General features: G+C 49.8%; 1 protein-coding gene across 1 annotated transcript; it reads right to left on the reverse strand.

Moving 5' to 3' along the window:
* Positions 1-882: 882 nt before the first annotated feature.
* Positions 883-18,490, reverse strand: FOXH1 (forkhead box H1). The gene is made up of 4 exons (XM_083186441.1): positions 18,425-18,490; positions 13,357-13,954; positions 5,028-5,132; positions 883-1,951 (listed from the first exon to the last, which is right to left on the reverse strand). Exons 2-4 carry the CDS (start codon positions 13,843-13,845, stop codon positions 941-943), a joined length of 1,605 nt encoding a protein of 534 aa, XP_083042567.1. The 5' UTR covers positions 13,846-13,954; positions 18,425-18,490; the 3' UTR covers positions 883-940.
* Between the last annotated feature and the right edge of the window lie 1,554 nt (positions 18,491-20,044).

The raw sequence follows: 20,044 nt of genomic DNA on the forward strand, positions 1-20,044 counted from the left end.
CACAGCAGCTCAGCACGGATCCGCTACACTATGTGTGTGAGTGTGCTCCTGGTGCTTGTGCAATGTGTGTGTCAATGTGCCCCTGCTACCCATGCAGTGTGTGTCAGTGTGCTCCTGGAACCCATGCAGTGTGTGTGTCAGTGTGCCCCTGGTGCCCATGCAGTGTGTGTGTGTGTCAGTGTGCTCCTGGTACCCATGCAGTGTGTCAGTGTGCCCTCATATCAGTCCTGGATTGGCCGGGAGGATCACGAAAATCCCCCTGGGCACCGTGCCCTCCCTATTCCTCACACAGCTAATCAGGACCATGGCTCATCACAGACCGCAGGGCCCAGCATTATGGAGACCCCACCTCAGCCAGCGTGGTACGATAGACAGAACACCCCCAGCCGCTGTGATTCACCAGCATCGTTTTATTATAAAACAAGACATCAGCGCATCAGAAAGTGCAGGGTCACAAGTATAAAAAATTATTTCACACAATAAAAAAAAATAAAAAAAGGTCCAGGGTGGGGGTCTGATATATCAGCAAATATCACTTTGTCCTGTGTCGGCAATTATGCGTCATCACTTCTTAAACTACCCATTTCCTTGAGGTCGTAAGGATGGACATCCCTTCCAAATCGTTCCAGTTTGTGTATGAGGAGCTCGTTCACCCACCGCATGAGGTTACGTCCTGGCCAAATGTCAATTTCTAATGAGCCATCTGTAAAATGGTGCATGGCATGGTGCACGCCCACACGGGAGGAACATGTTGAGGAACCTACAATACTAGATGGGGGGGTTTCTCCCATAGTCATTGAAGAATACGCCCAAGAAGAGGCAAGATTTCCAGTTTGTGTGTCTTTATGACCAACACCTGATCTTAGTAAATGCATCGGGGGGGGGGGGGGGGGGGTGTACAAAACCTATCCATCCAGGTGGTACACCCCGGGGAGACCACTTACAGCAGACTTGGTGCCGGACATGGGGCACTGGAGCTCGCCAAGTACTGACTTAGAAAGGCTGGGTGCACAAGGTCTCCAGGGTGACTCGTCAGTACATCAAATACACTTTTGTTGGGGGGCACAGCACGCAACATGTTGTCTAGATCCAGGGGTGTCGTCTGTGAGAGGGGCTGCTCAGGTCTTGGGTTGGTGGCTTGCGGCAGGAGTCCCCAGTAAGGTGGCCTCATGTAAGGTGCAGGACCATAGTTGTAGTAGGTGAAATGTGGAAAAGGGAAGAACGGAAGAACATTGGGTGGCGCCACTACATTTGGTGGCACACACTTGGTGTAGGAGGTGGGTAAGTCAGAGGGATGGAATGGGGCCTTGGCAGGTGGCCCACATGGAGAACCGCTCTCTGCCTCAGAGTCTGTGCTGCTCTCATCACCTGGCCATGCCCGCTTCGTCCCAGGAACGTCCCGGCCTGGCTCAGGAGTCTCATCACAGCTCATTGGGGATATGGTGGAGACACTGGCACTTGATGAGGAGTACACTGACTGATCAGCCGTGGTGATGCTTCTTCTAGAGCTCTGTACCATGTGGGGGGTGGAAGAGCCGTGCACCAGAGAGCGGCTCCACACGTGGCCTATAGACGTGGCCTGAGGAGTTTTCTGGCTCTCTGTGGACTTTGGGACATCTGGCAAGTCAACATCTTGGAGGTCTTGCAGTAAAGAGTCTATCATGAAGGATGTGTTAAGTTTGACTACTGTGCTGTCCTGATGGGGGTCATCCCCCAGAGATGATGAGCTGGCTGTAGAGTAGTTACTTCCAGGTGTCTGTTGGTATACGCACCCTCCGGCCTCATATTTATAGTTATGGAGAATAAACGGGGATAAGTCCTGCACAAACATATCTGAGCCTCTGCGCGCCATGACCGTGTTCTGCAGCTTCATTGCATCCAGGGGAATCCGAGTGACGTCTACGGTCCAGAAGTTGCCCTTGGCCTGTGGCTTCCCTGGGTCCTTCAGCACCTGGAGAGAGGGTATAAAGAGGTATCAAGTCCTATAAAGTAATCTGGTCATCAATTATCAGTAATAATAGTCTGAATGCTGGGTGGTCACAGGAAATGAGAGGTCCCTCAGGACAGGGCACCTGCCTTTATACCTGGTGTTACCCCAGGTCATGTTATCAGGATTTCTGTCTGTGGAATAAATGCAATTTCTCCCCAACACTCTGGCCAGTATTCAATGCCTCTGATTCTCCATATTTTCTGGGGAATCAGGCAATTCGCCGGGTTTACAGGGAATTTTCTCACAGAAAAAACAATTCGCCCTATTCAATGGACACAATTCTCTGCAAATGAAGAGCGAATGTCTAGCGATTCTCTGTTTGTGATTCTCCGCGATTCGCCAGTGGTTTTCAATGGGGTTTTTAGTGGAATTCGCCGAGAGTGTATTCAATGCTGAAGTGGAGAACTGCTTTCTTCAGTGATATTCCCGCGGATTCTCCATTTTACATTCGTCATCTTTTTCTGGAGAACTGGAATGTCATCTTTGAAAATAAAGTTTTTTATTTTTATTTTGGCGTCAAAAAATCAGATTTTTTTTCTGTGAAGGGGCATGCTATTTTTATTCATGTACTTGCAGCACATGATTTTAATTTTTTTATTTATATTTTTTTAAAACTATATATTTTTTTTTTACACATTTACCAGCAGGGGGCCGAGCCGGGAGTCACTCATTAATATTCATATATTCACTGCACACTGATCCCGATCATTACACATGCACGATCGGAACCAGTGTGTAGCGGCTCCCTTACACAGCCCCCTGCTAGCTCTGGGGGGGCTCTCCCTATGTCCCCCACAGCCCTCCTTCACTCCCACAGTGTCCGGCGCAGGCAGGGAGGCTGCCATCTCCCTGCCTGCAGCCGTCCCCCAGCTCCCCGGCTGCATTCACCGGGGAGGTTAAAATTCGCTGCCAGGGGCAGAGTGCCCCTGACGCGTTGAATAGGGCGAACGGGCGGCTGTCCGGCGAATCGCCCTGCAGGGAGAATTGTGGCAAAAGTGCAGCGAATCCTACACAGGATTCGCTGCCGCCCGCGAGAATCCCCATTGAATACCTACCTCTATCTGATCACCCTCTCTACATCACATTCTCCCTGTCACCCACTGCCTCTCCCCCATCATCATCTCTATCTAGTCCCCTTATTCCCATTATATTCTCCCTGTCACCCACTGCCTCTCCCCCATCATCCTCTCTACATCACATTCTCCCTGTCACCCACTGCCTCTCCCCCATCATCCTCTCTATCTAGTCCCCTTATTCCCATTACATTCTCCCTGTCACCCACTGCCTCTCCCCCATCATCCTCTCTTCTATCTAGTCCCCTTATTTCCATTACATTCTCCCGGTCACCCACTGCCTCTCCCCCATCATCCTCTCTATCTAGTCCCCTTATTCCCATTACATTCTCCCGGTCACCCACTGCCTCTCCCCCATCATCCTCTCTATCTAGTCCCCTTATTCCCATTACATTCTCCCCGGCATCCACTGCCTCTCCCCCATCATCCTCTCTATCTAGTCCCCTTATTCCCATTACATTCTCCCTGTCATCCACTGCCTCTCCCCCATCATCCTCCCTATCTAGTCCCCTTATTCCCATTAAATTCTCCCCGGCATCCACTGCCTCTCCCCCATCATCCTCTCTATCTAGTCCCCTTATTCCCATTACATTCTCCCTGTCACCCACTGCCTCTCCCCCATCATCCTCTCTATCTAGTCCCCTTATTCCCATTACATTCTCCCTGTCACCCAGTGCCTCTCTCCCATCATCCTCTCTATCTAGTCCCCTTATTCCCATTACATTCTCCCCGGCATCCACTGCCTCTCTCCCCCATCATCCTCTCTATCTAGTCCCCTTATTCCCATTACATTCTCCCTGTCACCCACTGCCTCTCCCCCATCATCCTCTCTATCTAGTCCCCTTATTCCCATTACATTCTCCCTGTCACCCAGTGCCTCTCCCGAGTCATCCTTTCTATCTAGTCCCCTTATTCCCATTACATTCTCCCCGTCACCCACTGCCTCTCTCCCATCATCCTCTCTATCTAGTCCCCTTATTCCCATTACATTCTCCCCGGCATCCACTGCCTCTCTCCCCCATCATCCTCTCTACATCACATTCTCCCGGTCATCCACTGCCTCTCTCCCATCATCCTCTCTATCTAGTCCCCTTATTCCCATTACATTCTCCCCGTCACCCACTGCCTCTCCCCCATCATCCTCTCTATCTAGTCCCCTTATTCCCATTACATTCTCCCTGTCACCCACTGCCTCTCCCCCATCATCCTCCCTATCTAGTCCCCTTATTCCCATTACATTCTCCCCGTCACCCACTGCCTCTCCCCCATCATCCTCTCTATCCTGCGCCACCTGCTGGAGCACATGACCTGTTTGAGGTCCTGCAAGCAGGGGGTGGTATGTACTAAGCATACAAGTACATTCCACCACAAATCGCATTGTACTAACATAGTATCGCAAAGGACAGTTCTCCCGGTGAGAGACGCAGAGCTGCAGCATATGGGAGTGCTATAGAAATAGCTGACAAGTGACGCAATGCTTCAGTGAATGAGGCCCTCACCCACAAATTCCTAAAACTTCCCCCTCCCCCACAATACTACATGGAGATTCCTCATTGTGTATAGAATCAGTTTCTAGATTACAGCTAGTAATTAATTCATGTTAATCTGTTTTTTTGCTTTAGTGCTGTGGTTCTCAAACTCGGTCCTCAGGAACCCGCACAGTTCACTTTCCAGGTCACCCGACAGGTGCACTCATTACTCACTGACACATTTTAAAAGATCCACAGGTGGAGCAAATTATTTCACTTGTGATTCTGTGAGGACACCTGCAAAACATGCACTGTGCGGGGTTCTAAAGACCGAGTTTGAGAACCTGTGCTCTAGTAGAACTACAAGTCTCAGAATGCACCTGCATGTCCTCTCCGAGTATAGATATTACATGGTGGCCAGGCGATACCCCCTCCCTACACAGAGGACATTACTGATGCCTCCCAGTATCCGCGTACATCCTAGTCAGAACCCACCTTCCTGAAGCAGTCGCTGGAGGACAGGTTGTGTCGGACGGAGTCTTTCCACCCCATGTAGTCACCTTTGAAGAACGGGAACAGGATCTCTATGTGCTTCAGAATCTAGAGAAGGAAGAAGCAGAAACATCATTGGGGTCCATGGTGGGATTAGGACAGTCACAGCAGGAAATGGGTCTTCAGTGACCCCTCCCCAAACCTTACACCACCAAACACCCCCCCCCCCCCCCCCTCCTCCTCTTCAGTCGCCCAATAAATTCTATGGGACTGTTGATATTGGCTAATAACTAATTTTGACTAGATGCAATGGAGATTGTGACGGAGTGATTTGTCTTATGGGGTGATCACACTCCATCGCCCCGGGTGTAGGGGTCATAGTGATAATGTGCAGCCCCACAAGTCGCTATAATAGACTGTATGCTGGCGAAATCTAGTTCATTGCCGGTCAGGGTTCTCACCGGAGAATCCTGACAGATCGCTCATCTCCCTGTGTGTACGCGCCTATAGTAATAATTGTCTATGATCTAGCCTCGGTCTATCTATACTAGGAGATGGTGACTTACACCTCCCCCGCACAGTCTATCTATACTAGGAGATGGTGACTTACTCCTCCCCCGCACAGTCTATCTATACTAGGATACTGACTAACACCTCCCCCGCACAGTCTATCTATACTAGGAGATACTGACTTACACCTCCCCCGCACAGTCTATCTATACTAGGAGATACTGACTTACACCTCCCACGCGCAGTCTATCTATACTAGGAGATACTGACTTACACCTCCCCCGCACAGTCTATCTATACTAGGAGACGGTGACTTCTCCCCCGCACAGTCTATCTATACTAGGAGATACTGACTTACACCTCCCCCGCACAGTCTATCTATACTAGGAGATACTGACTTACTCCTCCCCCGCACAGTCTATCTATACTAGGAGATACTGACTTACTCCTCCCCCGCACAGTCTATCTATACTAGGAGACGGTGACTTCTCCCCCGCACAGTCTATCTATACTAGGAGACGGTGACTTCTACCCCGCACAGTCTATCTATACTAGGAGATACTGACTTACACCTCCCCCGCACAGTCTATCTATACTAGGAGACGGTGACTTCTCCCCCACACAGTCTATCTATACTAGGAGATACTGACTTACTCCTCCCCCGCACAGTCTATCTATACTAGGAGATACTGACTTACACCTCCCCCGCACAGTCTATCTATACTAGGAGATACTGACTTACACCTCCCCCGCACAGTCTATCTATACTAGGAGATACTGACTTACGCCTCCCCCGCACAGTCTATCTATACTAGGAGACGGTGACTTACACCTCCCCCGCACAGTCTATCTATACTAGGAGACGGTGACTTCTCCCCCGCACAGTCTATCTATACTAGGAGATACTGACTTACACCTCCCCCGCACAGTCTATCTATACTAGGAGATACTGACTTACTCCTCCCCCGCACAGTCTATCTATACTAGGATACTGACTAACACCTCCCCCGCACAGTCTATCTATACTAGGAGATACTGACTTACTCCTCCCACGCACAGTCTATCTATACTAGGAGATACTGACTTACACCTCCCCCGCACAGTCTATCTATACTAGGAGACGGTGACTTCTCCCCCGCACAGTCTATCTATACTAGGAGATACTGACTTACACCTCCCCCGCACAGTCTATCTATACTAGGAGATACTGACTTACTCCTCCCCCGCACAGTCTATCTATACTAGGAGACAGTGACTTCTCCCCCGCACAGTCTATCTATACTAGGAGATACTGACTTACACCTCCCCCGCACAGTCTATCTATACTAGGAGATACTGACTTACACCTCCCCCGCACAGTCTATCTATACTAGGAGATACTGACTTACACCTCCCCCGCACAGTCTATCTATACTAGGAGATACTGACTTACACCTCCCCCGCACAGTCTATCTATACTAGGAGATACTGACTTACACCTCCCCCGCACAGTCTATCTATACTAGGAGATACTGACTTACTCCTCCCCCGCACAGTCTATCTATACTAGGAGATACTGACTTACACCTCCCCCGCACAGTCTATCTATACTAGGAGATACTGACTTACTCCTCCCCCGCACAGTCTATCTATACTAGGAGATACTGACTTACTCCTCCCCCGCACAGTCTATCTATACTAGGAGATACTGACTTACACCTCCCCCGCACAGTCTATCTATACTAGGAGATACTGACTTACTCCTCCCCCGCACAGTCTATCTATACTAGGAGATACTGACTTACACCTCCCCCGCACAGTCTATCTATACTAGGAGATACTGACTTACTCCTCCCCCGCACAGTCTATCTATACTAGGTGATGGTGACTTACACCTCCCCCGCACAGTCCATCTATACTAGGAGATACTGACTTACTCCTCCCCCGCACAGTCTATCTATACTAGGAGATACTGACTTACACCTCACCCGCACAGTCAATCTATACTAGGAGATACTGACTTACTCCTCCCCCGCACAGTCTATCTATACTAGGAGATACTGACTTACACCTCCCCCGCACAGTCTATCTATACTAGGAGACGGTGACTTCTCCCCCGCACAGTCTATCTATACTAGGAGATACTGACTTACACCTCCCCCGCACAGTCTATCTATACTAGGAGATACTGACTTACACCTCCCCCGCACAGTCTATCTATACTAGGAGACGGTGACTTCTCCCCCGCACAGTCTATCTATACTAGGAGATACTGACTTACTCCTCACCCGCACAGTCCATCTATACTAGGAGATACTGACTTACACCTCCCCCGCACAGTCTATCTATACTAGGAGATACTGACTTACACCTCCCCCGCACAGTCTATCTATACTAGGAGACGGTGACTTCTCCCCCGCACAGTCTATCTATACTAGGAGATACTGACTTACTCCTCACCCGCACAGTCCATCTATACTAGGAGATACTGACATACACCTCCCCCGCACAGTCCATCTATACTAGGAGATACTGACTTACTCCTCCCCCGCACAGTCTATCTATACTAGGAGACGGTGACTTACACCTCCCCCGCACAGTCTATCTATACTAGGAGATACTGACTTACTCCTCCCCCGCACAGTCTATCTATACTAGGAGACGGTGACTTACACCTCCCCCGCACAGTCTATCTATACTAGGAGATACTGACTTACTCCTCCCCCGCACAGTCTATCTATACTAGGAGACGGTGACTTACACCTCCCCCGCACAGTCTATCTATACTAGGAGATACTGACTTACACCTCCCCCGCACAGTCTATCTATACTAGGAGATACTGACTTACACCTCCCCCGCACAGTCTATCTATACTAGGAGACAGTGACTTACACCTCCCCCGCACAGTCTATCTATACTAGGAGATACTGACTTACACCTCCCCCGCACAGTCTATCTATACTAGGAGATACTGACTTACACTTCCCCCGCACAGTCTATCTATACTAGGAGACGGTGACTTACTCCTCCCCCGCACAGACTATCTATACTAGGAGATACTGACTTACACCTCCCCCGCACAGTCTATCTATACTAGGAGACAGTGACTTACACCTCCCCCGCACAGTCTATCTATACTAGGAGATACTGACTTACACCTCCCCCGCACAGTCTATCTATACTAGGAGATACTGACTTACACTTCCCCCGCACAGTCTATCTATACTAGGAGACGGTGACTTACTCCTCCCCCGCACAGACTATCTATACTAGGAGATACTGACTTACACCTCCCCCGCACAGTCTATCTATACTAGGAGATACTGACTTACACCTCCCCCACACAGACTATCTATACTAGGAGATACTGACTTACACCTCCCCCGCACAGTCTATCTATACTAGGAGATACTGACTTACACCTCCCCCGCACAGTCTATCTATACTAGGAGACGGTGACTTACTCCTCCCCCGCACAGACTATCTATACTAGGAGATACTGACTTACACCTCCCCCGCACAGTCTATCTATACTAGGAGACGGTGACTTACACCTCCCCCACACAGTCTATCTATACTAGGAGATACTGACTTACACCTCCCCCGCACAGTCTATCTATACTAGGAGATACTGACTTACACCTCCCCCGCACAGTCTATCTATACTAGGAGATACTGACTTACTCCTCCCCCGCACAGTCTATCTATACTAGGAGACGGTGACTTACACCTCCCCCACACAGTCTATCTATACTAGGAGATACTGACTTACACCTCCCCCGCACAGTCTATCTATACTAGGAGATACTGACTTACACCTCCCCCGCACAGTCTATCTATACTAGGAGATACTGACTTACTCCTCCCCCGCACAGTCTATCTATACTAGGAGATGGTGACTTACACCTCCCCCGCACAGTCTATCTATACTAGGAGATACTGACTTACACCTCCCCCGCACAGTCTATCTATACTAGGAGATACTGACCTACACCTCCCCCGCACAGTCTATCTATACTAGGAGACGGTGACCACCTCCCCCGCACAGTCTATCTATACTAGGAGATACTGACTTACACCTCAGCCGCACAGTCTATCTATACTAGGAGATACTGACTTACACCTCCCCCGCACAGTTTATCTATACTAGGAGACGGTGACCACCTCCCCCGCACAGTCTATCTATACTAGGAGATACTGACTTACACCTCCCCCGCACAGTCTATCTATACTAGGAGACGGTGACTTACACCTCCCCCGCACAGTCTATCTATACTAGGAGACGGTGACTTACACCTCCCCCGCACAGTCTATCTATACTAGGAGACGGTGACTTACACCTCCCCCGCACAGTCTATCTATACTAGGAGATACTGACTTACACCACCCCCGCACAGTCTATCTATACTAGGAGATACTGACTTACACCTCCCCCGCACAGTCTATCTATACTAGGAGACGGTGACTTACACCTCCCCCGCACAGTCTATCTATACTAGGAGACGGTGACTTACACCTCCCCCGCACAGTCTATCTATACTAGGAGATACTGACTTACACCTCAGCCGCACAGTCTATCTATACTAGGAGACGGTGACTTACACCTCCCCCGCACAGTCTATCTATACTAGGAGATACTGACTTACACCTCCCCCGCACAGTCTATCTATACTAGGAGATTTTTGCTAACCTTCATGTAGATATTGAGTATCCAGCCAAAATCTCCCCATGTGTACACCCGTTAATACATTTGGGGATCACAAGCACCTATTAGGTCACTATATAGATGGTCCCAGGCAGACGTTGGGACTATTGGCCCCTGGGGTGGGGGCACCGGTCTCGGAGGCAGATAATTGGTCACTATCAGTGTTGGAGGGGATCAGGGATCTATCAGTGGAGGATCGGGGGCTTCTGAGGATACAGATAAACAAGCAGATTGGGTTATTTAATTACCGCACCCGGCAGGGGTCCAGCTTTATCTCAGACCTGTCACTGTCACTCAGGACACCTCGGCCCCTGCTGGGACACTGGGGACAATGGGCCTCTATCAGTGACCTTTTGCCTCCGGCCTTCGTTTACAGTAGGGAATGAGACCCAAAGTTTCGTGTTCTCAGCATCTCAGCTGTATGTGATGTAGACCCCCCCCCCCCACCACCCTAGCCACCGTGCCACGCAGGGGGCGCACAGCCATTTGTCCTTGCTCAGGGCATCAATACAGATAGGATTATACAGACCAATACACACAGAGGAGGCAGGTAACCCACAGAGCTTACACTCATTCACTACACTCAGGATTCAGCTACTCCCTGCTGGCCCAATACAAAACAGCCCTGTAGTTCCCAATATGTTCTTAGTGTCTACAGTCCGAGCTCAGCAGCGTGGCCGTGTCATCACACACAGCACGGTGTGCACATAGGATAGGGGCTGATGGGAAGGGGCCAGGTGACACCTGCGCACTCTGCAATCACTGAGGGGCCCCACAGATCGCGGGCAACTACTGGTAGAAAAAATAATGATGATGATTGCAGCAGATATCTCCAATATCAGCCACACCCCACCCCACATACATTCTGGGGTGACAGATATAGGTACAGGAACACTCCAAAAATGAGTATTTTCTGGGCGATATCCCACAACTAGTACGGATGGTGTAATGGTTAGCATCACCTCCTCACAGCACTGAGGTCATGGGTTCTATCCCCACCATGGCTCTAACTGTGTGGAGTTTGTATATTCTCCCCGAACTCTAATCTGTACGTAATCTCTGTACAGCGCTGCAGAATATGTGTGCGCTATATAATAACTGGTAATAATAGTCTCTGTACAGCGCTGCGGAATGTGTGTGCACTATATAATATTCTCTGTACAGCGCTGCGGAATATGTGTGAGCTATATAAATAACTGGTAATAATATTCTCTGTACAGCGCTGCGGAATATGTGTGCGCTATATAATAACTGGTAATAGTCTCTGTACAGCGCTGCGGAATATGTGTGCGCTATATAATAACTGGTAATAATATCCTCTGCACAACGCTGGGGAATATGTGTGCGCTATATAATAACTGGTAATAATATTCTCTGTACAGAGCTGCGGTATATGTGTGCGCTATATAATAACTGGTAATAATAGTCTCTGTACAGCGCTGCGGAATATGTGTGCGCTATATAATAACTGGTAATAATAGTCTCTGTACAGCGCTGCGGAATATGTGTGCGCTATATAATAACTGGTAATAATAGTCTCTGTACAGCGCTGCGGAATATGTGTGCGCTATATAATAACTGGTAATAATATTCTCTGCACAGCGCTGCGGAATATGTGTGCGCTATATAATAACTGGTAATAATGGTCTCTGTACAGCGCTGTGGAATATGTGTGCGCTATATAATAACTGGTAATAATATTCTCTGTACAGCGCTGCGGAATATGTGTGCGCTATATAATAACTTGTAATAATAGTCTCTGTACAGCGCTGCGGAATATGTGTGCGCTATATAATAACCGGTAATAATAGTCTCTGTACAGCGCTGCGGAATATGTGTGCGCTATATAATAACTGGTAATAATAGTCTCTGTACAGCGCTGCAGAATATGTGTGCGCTATATAAATAACTGGTAATAATATTCTCTGTACAGCGCTGCGGAATATGTGTGCGCTATATAAATAACTGGTAATAATAGTCTCTGTACAGCGCTGAGGTATATGTGTGCGCTATATAATAACTGGTAATAATAGTCTCTGTACAGCGCTGCAGAATATGTGTGCGCTATATAATAACTGGTAATAATAGTCTCTGTACAGCGCTGCGGAATATGTGTGCGCTATATAAATAACTGGTAATAATATTCTCTGTACAGCGCTGCGGAATATGTGCGCGCTATATAAATAACTGGTAATAATAGTCTCTGTACAGCGCTGCGGAATATGTGTGCGCTATATAATAACTGGTAATAATAGTCTCTGTACAGCGCTGCGGAATATGTGTGCGCTATATAATAACTGGTAATAATATTCTCTGTACATCGCTGCGGAATATGTGTGCGCTATATAATAACTGGTAATAATAGTCTCTGTACAGCGCTGCGGAATATGTGTGCGCTATATAATAACTGGTAATAATAGTCTCTGTACAGCGCTGCGGAATATGTGTGCGCTATATAATAACTGGTAATAATAGTCTCTGTACAGCGCTGCAGAATATGTGTGCGCTATATAATAACTGGTAATAATATTCTCTGTACAGCGCTGTGGAATATGTGTGCACTATATAATAACTGGTAATAATAGTCTCTGTACAGCGCTGCGGAATATGTGTGCGCTATATAATAACTGGTAATAATAATCTCTGTACAGCACTGTGGAATATGTGTGCGCTATATAATAACTGGTAATAATAATCTCTGTACAGCGCTGCGGAATATGTGTGCGATATATGAATAACTGGTAATAATAGTCTCTGTACAGTGCTGTGGAATATGTGTGCGCTATATAATAACTGGTAATAATAGTCTCTGTACAGCGCTGAGGAATATGTGTGCGCTATATAAATAACTGGTAATAATACTCTCTGTACAGAGCTGTGGAATATGTGTGCGCTATATAATAACTAGTAATAATAGTCTCTGTACAACGCTGCGGAATATGTGTGCGCTATATAAATAACTGCATAATGCCAGGTGCATGACCTTATTGGAGGCCAGTCCTGAGCCGGTGCTGGGACATCAGCGCATTTCCCACGCCGGCTATTGCATTCCAGGGAACGTGTCCCATCGACCCGGGTTACCCGTTTACACTGCACAGCGACCCGGGAACATATATACACACTGGAGCCTCCCTTACCTGGGACAGTTTCAGCATCTTGTCGGGCGAGTTCTGGATGACCAGGGCGATCATGGCCAGGTAGGAGTACGGAGGCTTGGCATAGCGCTGGTAATTCTTCTTGGACCTTCTCAGAACTTTCTTCTTGCCCTCTTTGGTTGGAGTTGGACCCTTTGCCTGGTTGTTGGGGAAGGTCTGCTCCTCTGCCGTGGTAGCGGGACCCTTGCCCCCATCTCTGTGCAGTGGCGGAGGTGCCCAGGTGCGGAAGCTCACAGACATGTCATAGAGAGAGGCTGTAGGTGCTGCTGTGATCTGGCTCATGGACCCCAGGATGGAGAAGTCATTGGTCTGAGAGGCAGCGTACAGGCTGAGGGGGTCTCTCATAGTCAGCACTCCCCTCCTACCCAGACCTTTGTTATGTAGATGGGGCTGGCTGCAGGGGTGGGCACGAGACAAGGATCTACTGCTGTGAGGTGTGAAAGTGAGGGAGGGGCAGGGAAATGAGGACATATGTCACCCCAATATACAGGTTATGCAATCACTACATCCCACCATGTATCCCGGTGTTCAGGTCTATACGCTGGTCACCCGGCTGATGACCTGTCTCTACCTTTGATACCTGTAGGAATAAAACATGGATGTCTTATCGGCATCACTACCAGGTGCTCTGTGTGGAGTTTGTATGTTCCTATTGAAATGACACGGGATATCAGCAGCCAAACATCAGATCTATGATCCCAATTCCAAACCAGAACCAGGACTGATGAGATCTCCTCGGGGGACCCAGACCGGGTTCTGGCTCGGGACACGGGCGCGGCCCATGTGTAACACGGTAGCAGCATCACACTGCACAGGTCCAGCGGTGGAACTAGATACATCGCAGGTCCCCAGAGAGGTCTTTACATCCAAAGTGCTCAACAGGAACAGTATAGACAAACAGACAGTAAAATGTCAACATGGAAAGGGCAGGGTGGGCCAGTGACCGGCGCGCAACACGCTACAGGGCAGGGTGGGCCAGTGACCGGCGCGCAACACGTCACAGGGCAGGGTGGGCCAGTGGCCGGCGCGCAACACGTCACAGGGCAGGGTGGGCCAGTGGCCGGCGCGCAACACGTCACAGGGCAGGGTGGGCAGTGACCAGCATGTAACCCATTCCAGGGTAGGGTGGGCAGTGACCAGCATGTAACACATTCCAGGGCAGGGACCAGCATGTAACACATTACAGAGCAGGGTGGGCAGTGACCAGCATGTAACACATTCCAGGGCAGGGTGGGCAGTGACCAGCATGTAACCCATTCCAGGGCAGGGTGGGCAGTGACCAGCATGTAACCCATTCCAGGGCAGGGTGGGCAGTGACCAGCATGTAACCCATTCCAGGGCAGGGTGGGCAGTGACCAGCATGTAACCCATTCCAGGGCAGGGTGGGCAGTGACCAGCATTGTAACCCATTCCAGGGCAGGGTGGGCAGTGACCAGCATGTAACCCATTCCAGGGCAGGGTGGGCAGTGACCAGCATGTAACCCATTCCAGGGCAGGGTGGGCAGTGACCAGCATGTAACCCATTCCAGGGCAGGGTGGGAAGTGACCAGCATGTAACACATTACAGGGCAGGATGGGCAGTGAAAAGCATGTAACACATTACAGGGCAGGATTAGCAGTGACCAGCATGTAACACATTACAGTGTAGGGGTAAGTGACCAGCATGTAACACATTACAGGGCAGGGTGGGCAGTGACCAGCATGTAACCCATTCCAGGGCAGGGTGGGAAGTGACCAGCATGTAACCCATTCCAGGGCAGGGTGGGAAGTGACCAGCATGTAACCCATTACAGGGCAGGGTGGGCAGTGACCAGCATGTAACACATTACAGGGCAGGGTGGGCAGTGAAAAGCATGTAACACATTACAGGGCAGGATGGGCAGTGACCAGCATGTAACACATTACAGTGTAGGGGTAAGTGACCAGCATGTAACACATTACAGGGCAGGATGGGCAGTGATCAGCATGTAACACATTACAGGGCAGGGTGGGCAGTGACCAGCATGTAACCCATTCCAGGGCAGGGTGGGCAGTGACCAGCATGTAACCCATTCCAGGGCAGGGTGGGCAGTGACCAGCATGTAACCCATTCCAGGGCAGGGTGGGCAGTGACCAGCATGTAACCCATTCCAGGGCAGGGTGGGCAGTGACCAGCATGTAACCCATTCCAGGGCAGGGTGGGCAGTGACCAGCATGTAACCCATTCCAGGGCAGGGTGGGCAGTGACCAGCATGTAACCCATTCCAGGGCAGGATGGGCAGTGACCAGCATGTAACCCATTACAGGGCAGGATGGGCAGTGACCAGCATGTAACACATTACAGGGCAGGATGGGCAGTGACCAGCATGTAACACATTACAGTGTAGGGGTAAGTGACCAGCATGTAACACATTACAGGGCAGGGTGGGCAGTGACCAGCATGTAACACATTACAGGGCAGGGTGGGCAGTGACCAGCATGTAACACATTACAGGGCAGGGTGGGCAGTGACCAGCATGTAACACATTACAGGGCAGGATGGGCAGTGACCAGCATGTAACATATTACAGGGCAGGATGGGCAGTGACCAGCATGTAACATTACAGAGCAGGATGGGCAGTGAACAGCATGTAACACATTCCAGTGCAGGATTCGCAGTGACCAGTATAACACATTCCAGGGCAGGATGGGCAGTGACCAGCATGTAACACATTACAGGGCAGGATGGGCAGTGACCAGCATGTAACACATTACAGGGCAGGATGGGCAGTGACCAGCATGTAACACATTACAGGGCAGGATGGGCAGTGACCAGCATGTAACACATTACAGGGCAGGATGGGCAGTGACCAGCATGTAACACATTACAGGGCAGGATGGGCAGTGACCAGCATGTAACACATTCCAGGGCAGGGTGGGCAGTGACCAGCATGTAACACATTACAGGGCAGGGTGGGCAGTGGCCAGCATGTAACACATTACAGGGCAGGATGGGCAGTGACCAGCATGTAACACATTACAGGGCAGGATGGGCAGTGACCAGCATGTAACACATTACAGGGCAGGATGGGCAGTGACCAGCATGTAACACATTCCAGGGCAGGGTGGGCAGTGACCAGCATGTAACACATTACAGGGCAGGGTGGGCAGTGACCAGCATGTAACACATTACAGGGCAGGATGGGCAGTGGCCAGCATGTAACACATTACAGGGCAGGATGGGCAGTGGCCAGCATGTAACACATTACAGTGTAGGGGTAAAAGTGACCAGCATGTAACACATTACAGGGCAGGGTGGGCAGTGACCAGCATGTGACACATTACAGGGCAGGGTGGGCAGTGACCAGCATGTGACACATTACAGGGCAGGGTGGGCAGTGACCAGCATGTGACACATTACAGGGCAGGGTGGGCAGTGACCAGCATGTAACACATTACAGGGCAGGGTGGGCAGTGACCAGCATATAACACATTACAGGGCAGGGCTCAGTGACCAGCGTGTAACACATTACAGGGCAGGGCTCAGTGACCAGCGTGTAACACATTACAGGGTAGGGCTAAGTGACCAGCATGTAACACATTACAGGGCAGGATGGGCAGTGACCAGCATGTAACACATTACAGGGTAGGGCTAAGTGACCAGCATGTAACACATTACAGGGTAGGATGGGCAGTGACCAGCATGTAACACATTACAGGGCAGGATGGGCAGTGACCAGCATGTAACACATTACAGGGCAGGATGGGCAGTGACCAGCATGTAACACATTCCAGGGTAGGATTCGCAGTGACAAGTATAACACATTCCAGGGCAGGGTGGGCAGTGACCAGTATGTAACACATTACAGGGCAGGGTGGGCAGTGACCAGCATGTAACACATTACAGGGCAGGGTGGGCAGTGACCAGCATGTTACACATTACAGGGCAGGATGGGCAGTGACCAGCATGTAACACATTACAGTGTAGGGGTAAGTGACCAGCATGTAACACATTACAGGGCAGGATGGGCAGTGACCAGTGATCAGCATGTAACACATTACAGGGCAGGATGGGCAGTGACCAGCATGTAACACATTACAGGGCAGGATGGGCAGTGACCAGCATGTAACACATTACAGGGCAGGGTGGGCAGTGACCAGCATGTGACACATTACAGGGCAGGGTGGGCAGTGACCAGCATGTGACACATTACAGGGCAGGGTGGGCAGTGACCAGCATGTGACACATTACAGGGCAGGGTGGGCAGTGACCAGCATGTGACACATTACAGGGCAGGGTGGGCAGTGACCAGCATGTGACACATTACAGGGCAGGGTGGGCAGTGACCAGCATGTGACACATTACAGGGCAGGGTGGGCAGTGACCAGCATGTGACACATTACAGGGCAGGATGGGCAGTGACCAGCATGTGACACATTACAGGGCAGGGTGGGCAGTGACCAGCATGTAACAAATCTACGTATGTGTTAGCTGGATACACACTATGCGATTTTTTTTAACACAATTTGTACAATCAGGATATCGTTTGCCTCAGAGCAACACGGTAGGGCCATAGTATGTTCTCAGAGGGTCATATATACCTACATATGGAGCACATGTGTGTGTCACATACACCTACATATGGAGCACACGTGTGTCATACACCTACATATGGAGCACACGTGTGTCATATACCTACATATGGAGCACACGTGTGTCATATACCTACATATGGAGCACACGTGACATATACCTACATATGGAGCACACAAGTCTTATACAACTACATATGGAGCACACGTGTGTCATATACCTACATATGGAGCACATGTCATATACACCTACATATGGAGCACACGAGTCTTATATACCTACATATGGAGCACACGTGTGTGGGCTACAGGTAATATGAGGAGGAAGCCACATGGGGCTGAGGACCACTGAGAAGAGCTGGAGCACAGGAGACAGTTGTCATTTTCAAGCTAATATTATATAAGACAATAAGCGATAGATTGCAAGCTCTGAAGCCCAGACATTGTATATATATATATATAATATAGCGATATAACAAATTGCTGTATAGTGACTTACAGAGGCCAAGACTTCAGAGCACATTCCCTAATGCTGCTCCCAGCCTCCTCAGCTGGGAGTACCAGCCTTGTTATAGACGCCCGCCCCCAGATCTCCCAGGAAGCATTTCACCAGAGCCTGAAACCACTAGCAATGTGTAACCATTAGCAACCACTCACTGCCTGCTTCCATTATGTGGTGCAGAAATATAATAACCCCACTGTGTACCCCTCCATCACCCCTAGAGTAGCCACCAGTCTGTGGGGGATATGGTCATTGGATCACCACCAAGTCATGGTTTCTTACCTGACCCTCTCCAGGGGGACACAATGCTCTGCTCCTGGGCTTCCCTGGTAATGTAGGATTGCCAGCACCTGTGGTGACACCTTTCTTATCAGTTACCTAGCTCCCCACAGGTGCTGGCAATCCTACATTATCCATACCTCCCAGCATGCCGCTCTCCAGGGGGACACAATGCTCTGCTCCTGGGCTTCCCTGGTAATGTAGGATTGCCAGCACCTGTGGTGACACCTTTCTTATCAGTTACCTAGCTCCCCACAGGTGCTGGCAATCCTACATTATCCATACCTCCCAGCATGCCCCTCTCCAGGGGGACACAATGCTCTGCTCCTGGGCTTCCCTGGTAATGTATGATTGCCAGCACCTGTGGTGACACCTTTCTTATCAGTTACCTAGCTCCCCACAGGTGCTGGTAATCCTACATTATCCATACCTCCCAGCATGCCCCTCTCCAGGAGGACACAATGCTCTGTACCTGGGCTTCCCTGGTAATGTATGATTGCCAGCACCTGTAGTGACACCTTTCTTATCAGTTACCTAGCTCCCCACAGGTGCTGGCAATCATACATTATCCATACCTCCCAGCATGCCCCTCTCCAGGAGGACACAATGCTCTGTTCCTGGGCTTCCCTGGTAATGTATGATTGCCAGCACCTGTGGTGACACCTTTCTTATCAGTTACCTAGCTCCCCACAGGTGCTGGCAATCCTACATTATCCATACCTCCCAGCATGCCCCTCTCCAGGAGGACACAATGCTCTGTTCCTGGGCTTCCCTGGTAATGTAGGATTGCCAGCACCTGTGGTGACACCTTTCTTATCAGTTACCTAGCTCCCCACAGGTGCTGGTAATCCTACATTATCCATACCTCCCAGCATGCCCCTCTCCAGGAGGACACAATGCTCTGTTCCTGGGCTTCCCTGGTAATGTAGGATTGCCAGCACCTGTGGTGACACCTTTCTTATCAATTACCTAGTTCCCCACAGGTGCTGGCAATCATACATTATCCATACCTCCCAGCATGCCCCTCTCCAGGAGGACACAATGCTCTGCTCCTGGGCTTCCCTTGTAATGTATGATTGCCAGCACCTGTGGTGACACCTTTCTTATCAGTTACCTAGCTCCCCATAGGTGCTGGTAATCATACATTATCCATACCTCCCAGCATGCCCCTCTCCAGGAGGACACAATGCTCTGGTACTGGGCTTCCCTGGTAATGTATGATTGCCAGCACCTGTGGTGACACCTTTCTTATCAGTTACCTAGCTCCCCACAGGTGCTGGTAATCCTACATTATCCATACATCCCAGCATGCCCCTCTCCAGGAAGACACAATGCTCT

This window comes from Crinia signifera, chromosome 5 (assembly GCF_055691185.1).
Source record: "Crinia signifera chromosome 5, ASM5569118v1, whole genome shotgun sequence".
NCBI lineage: Eukaryota > Metazoa > Chordata > Amphibia > Anura > Myobatrachidae > Crinia > Crinia signifera.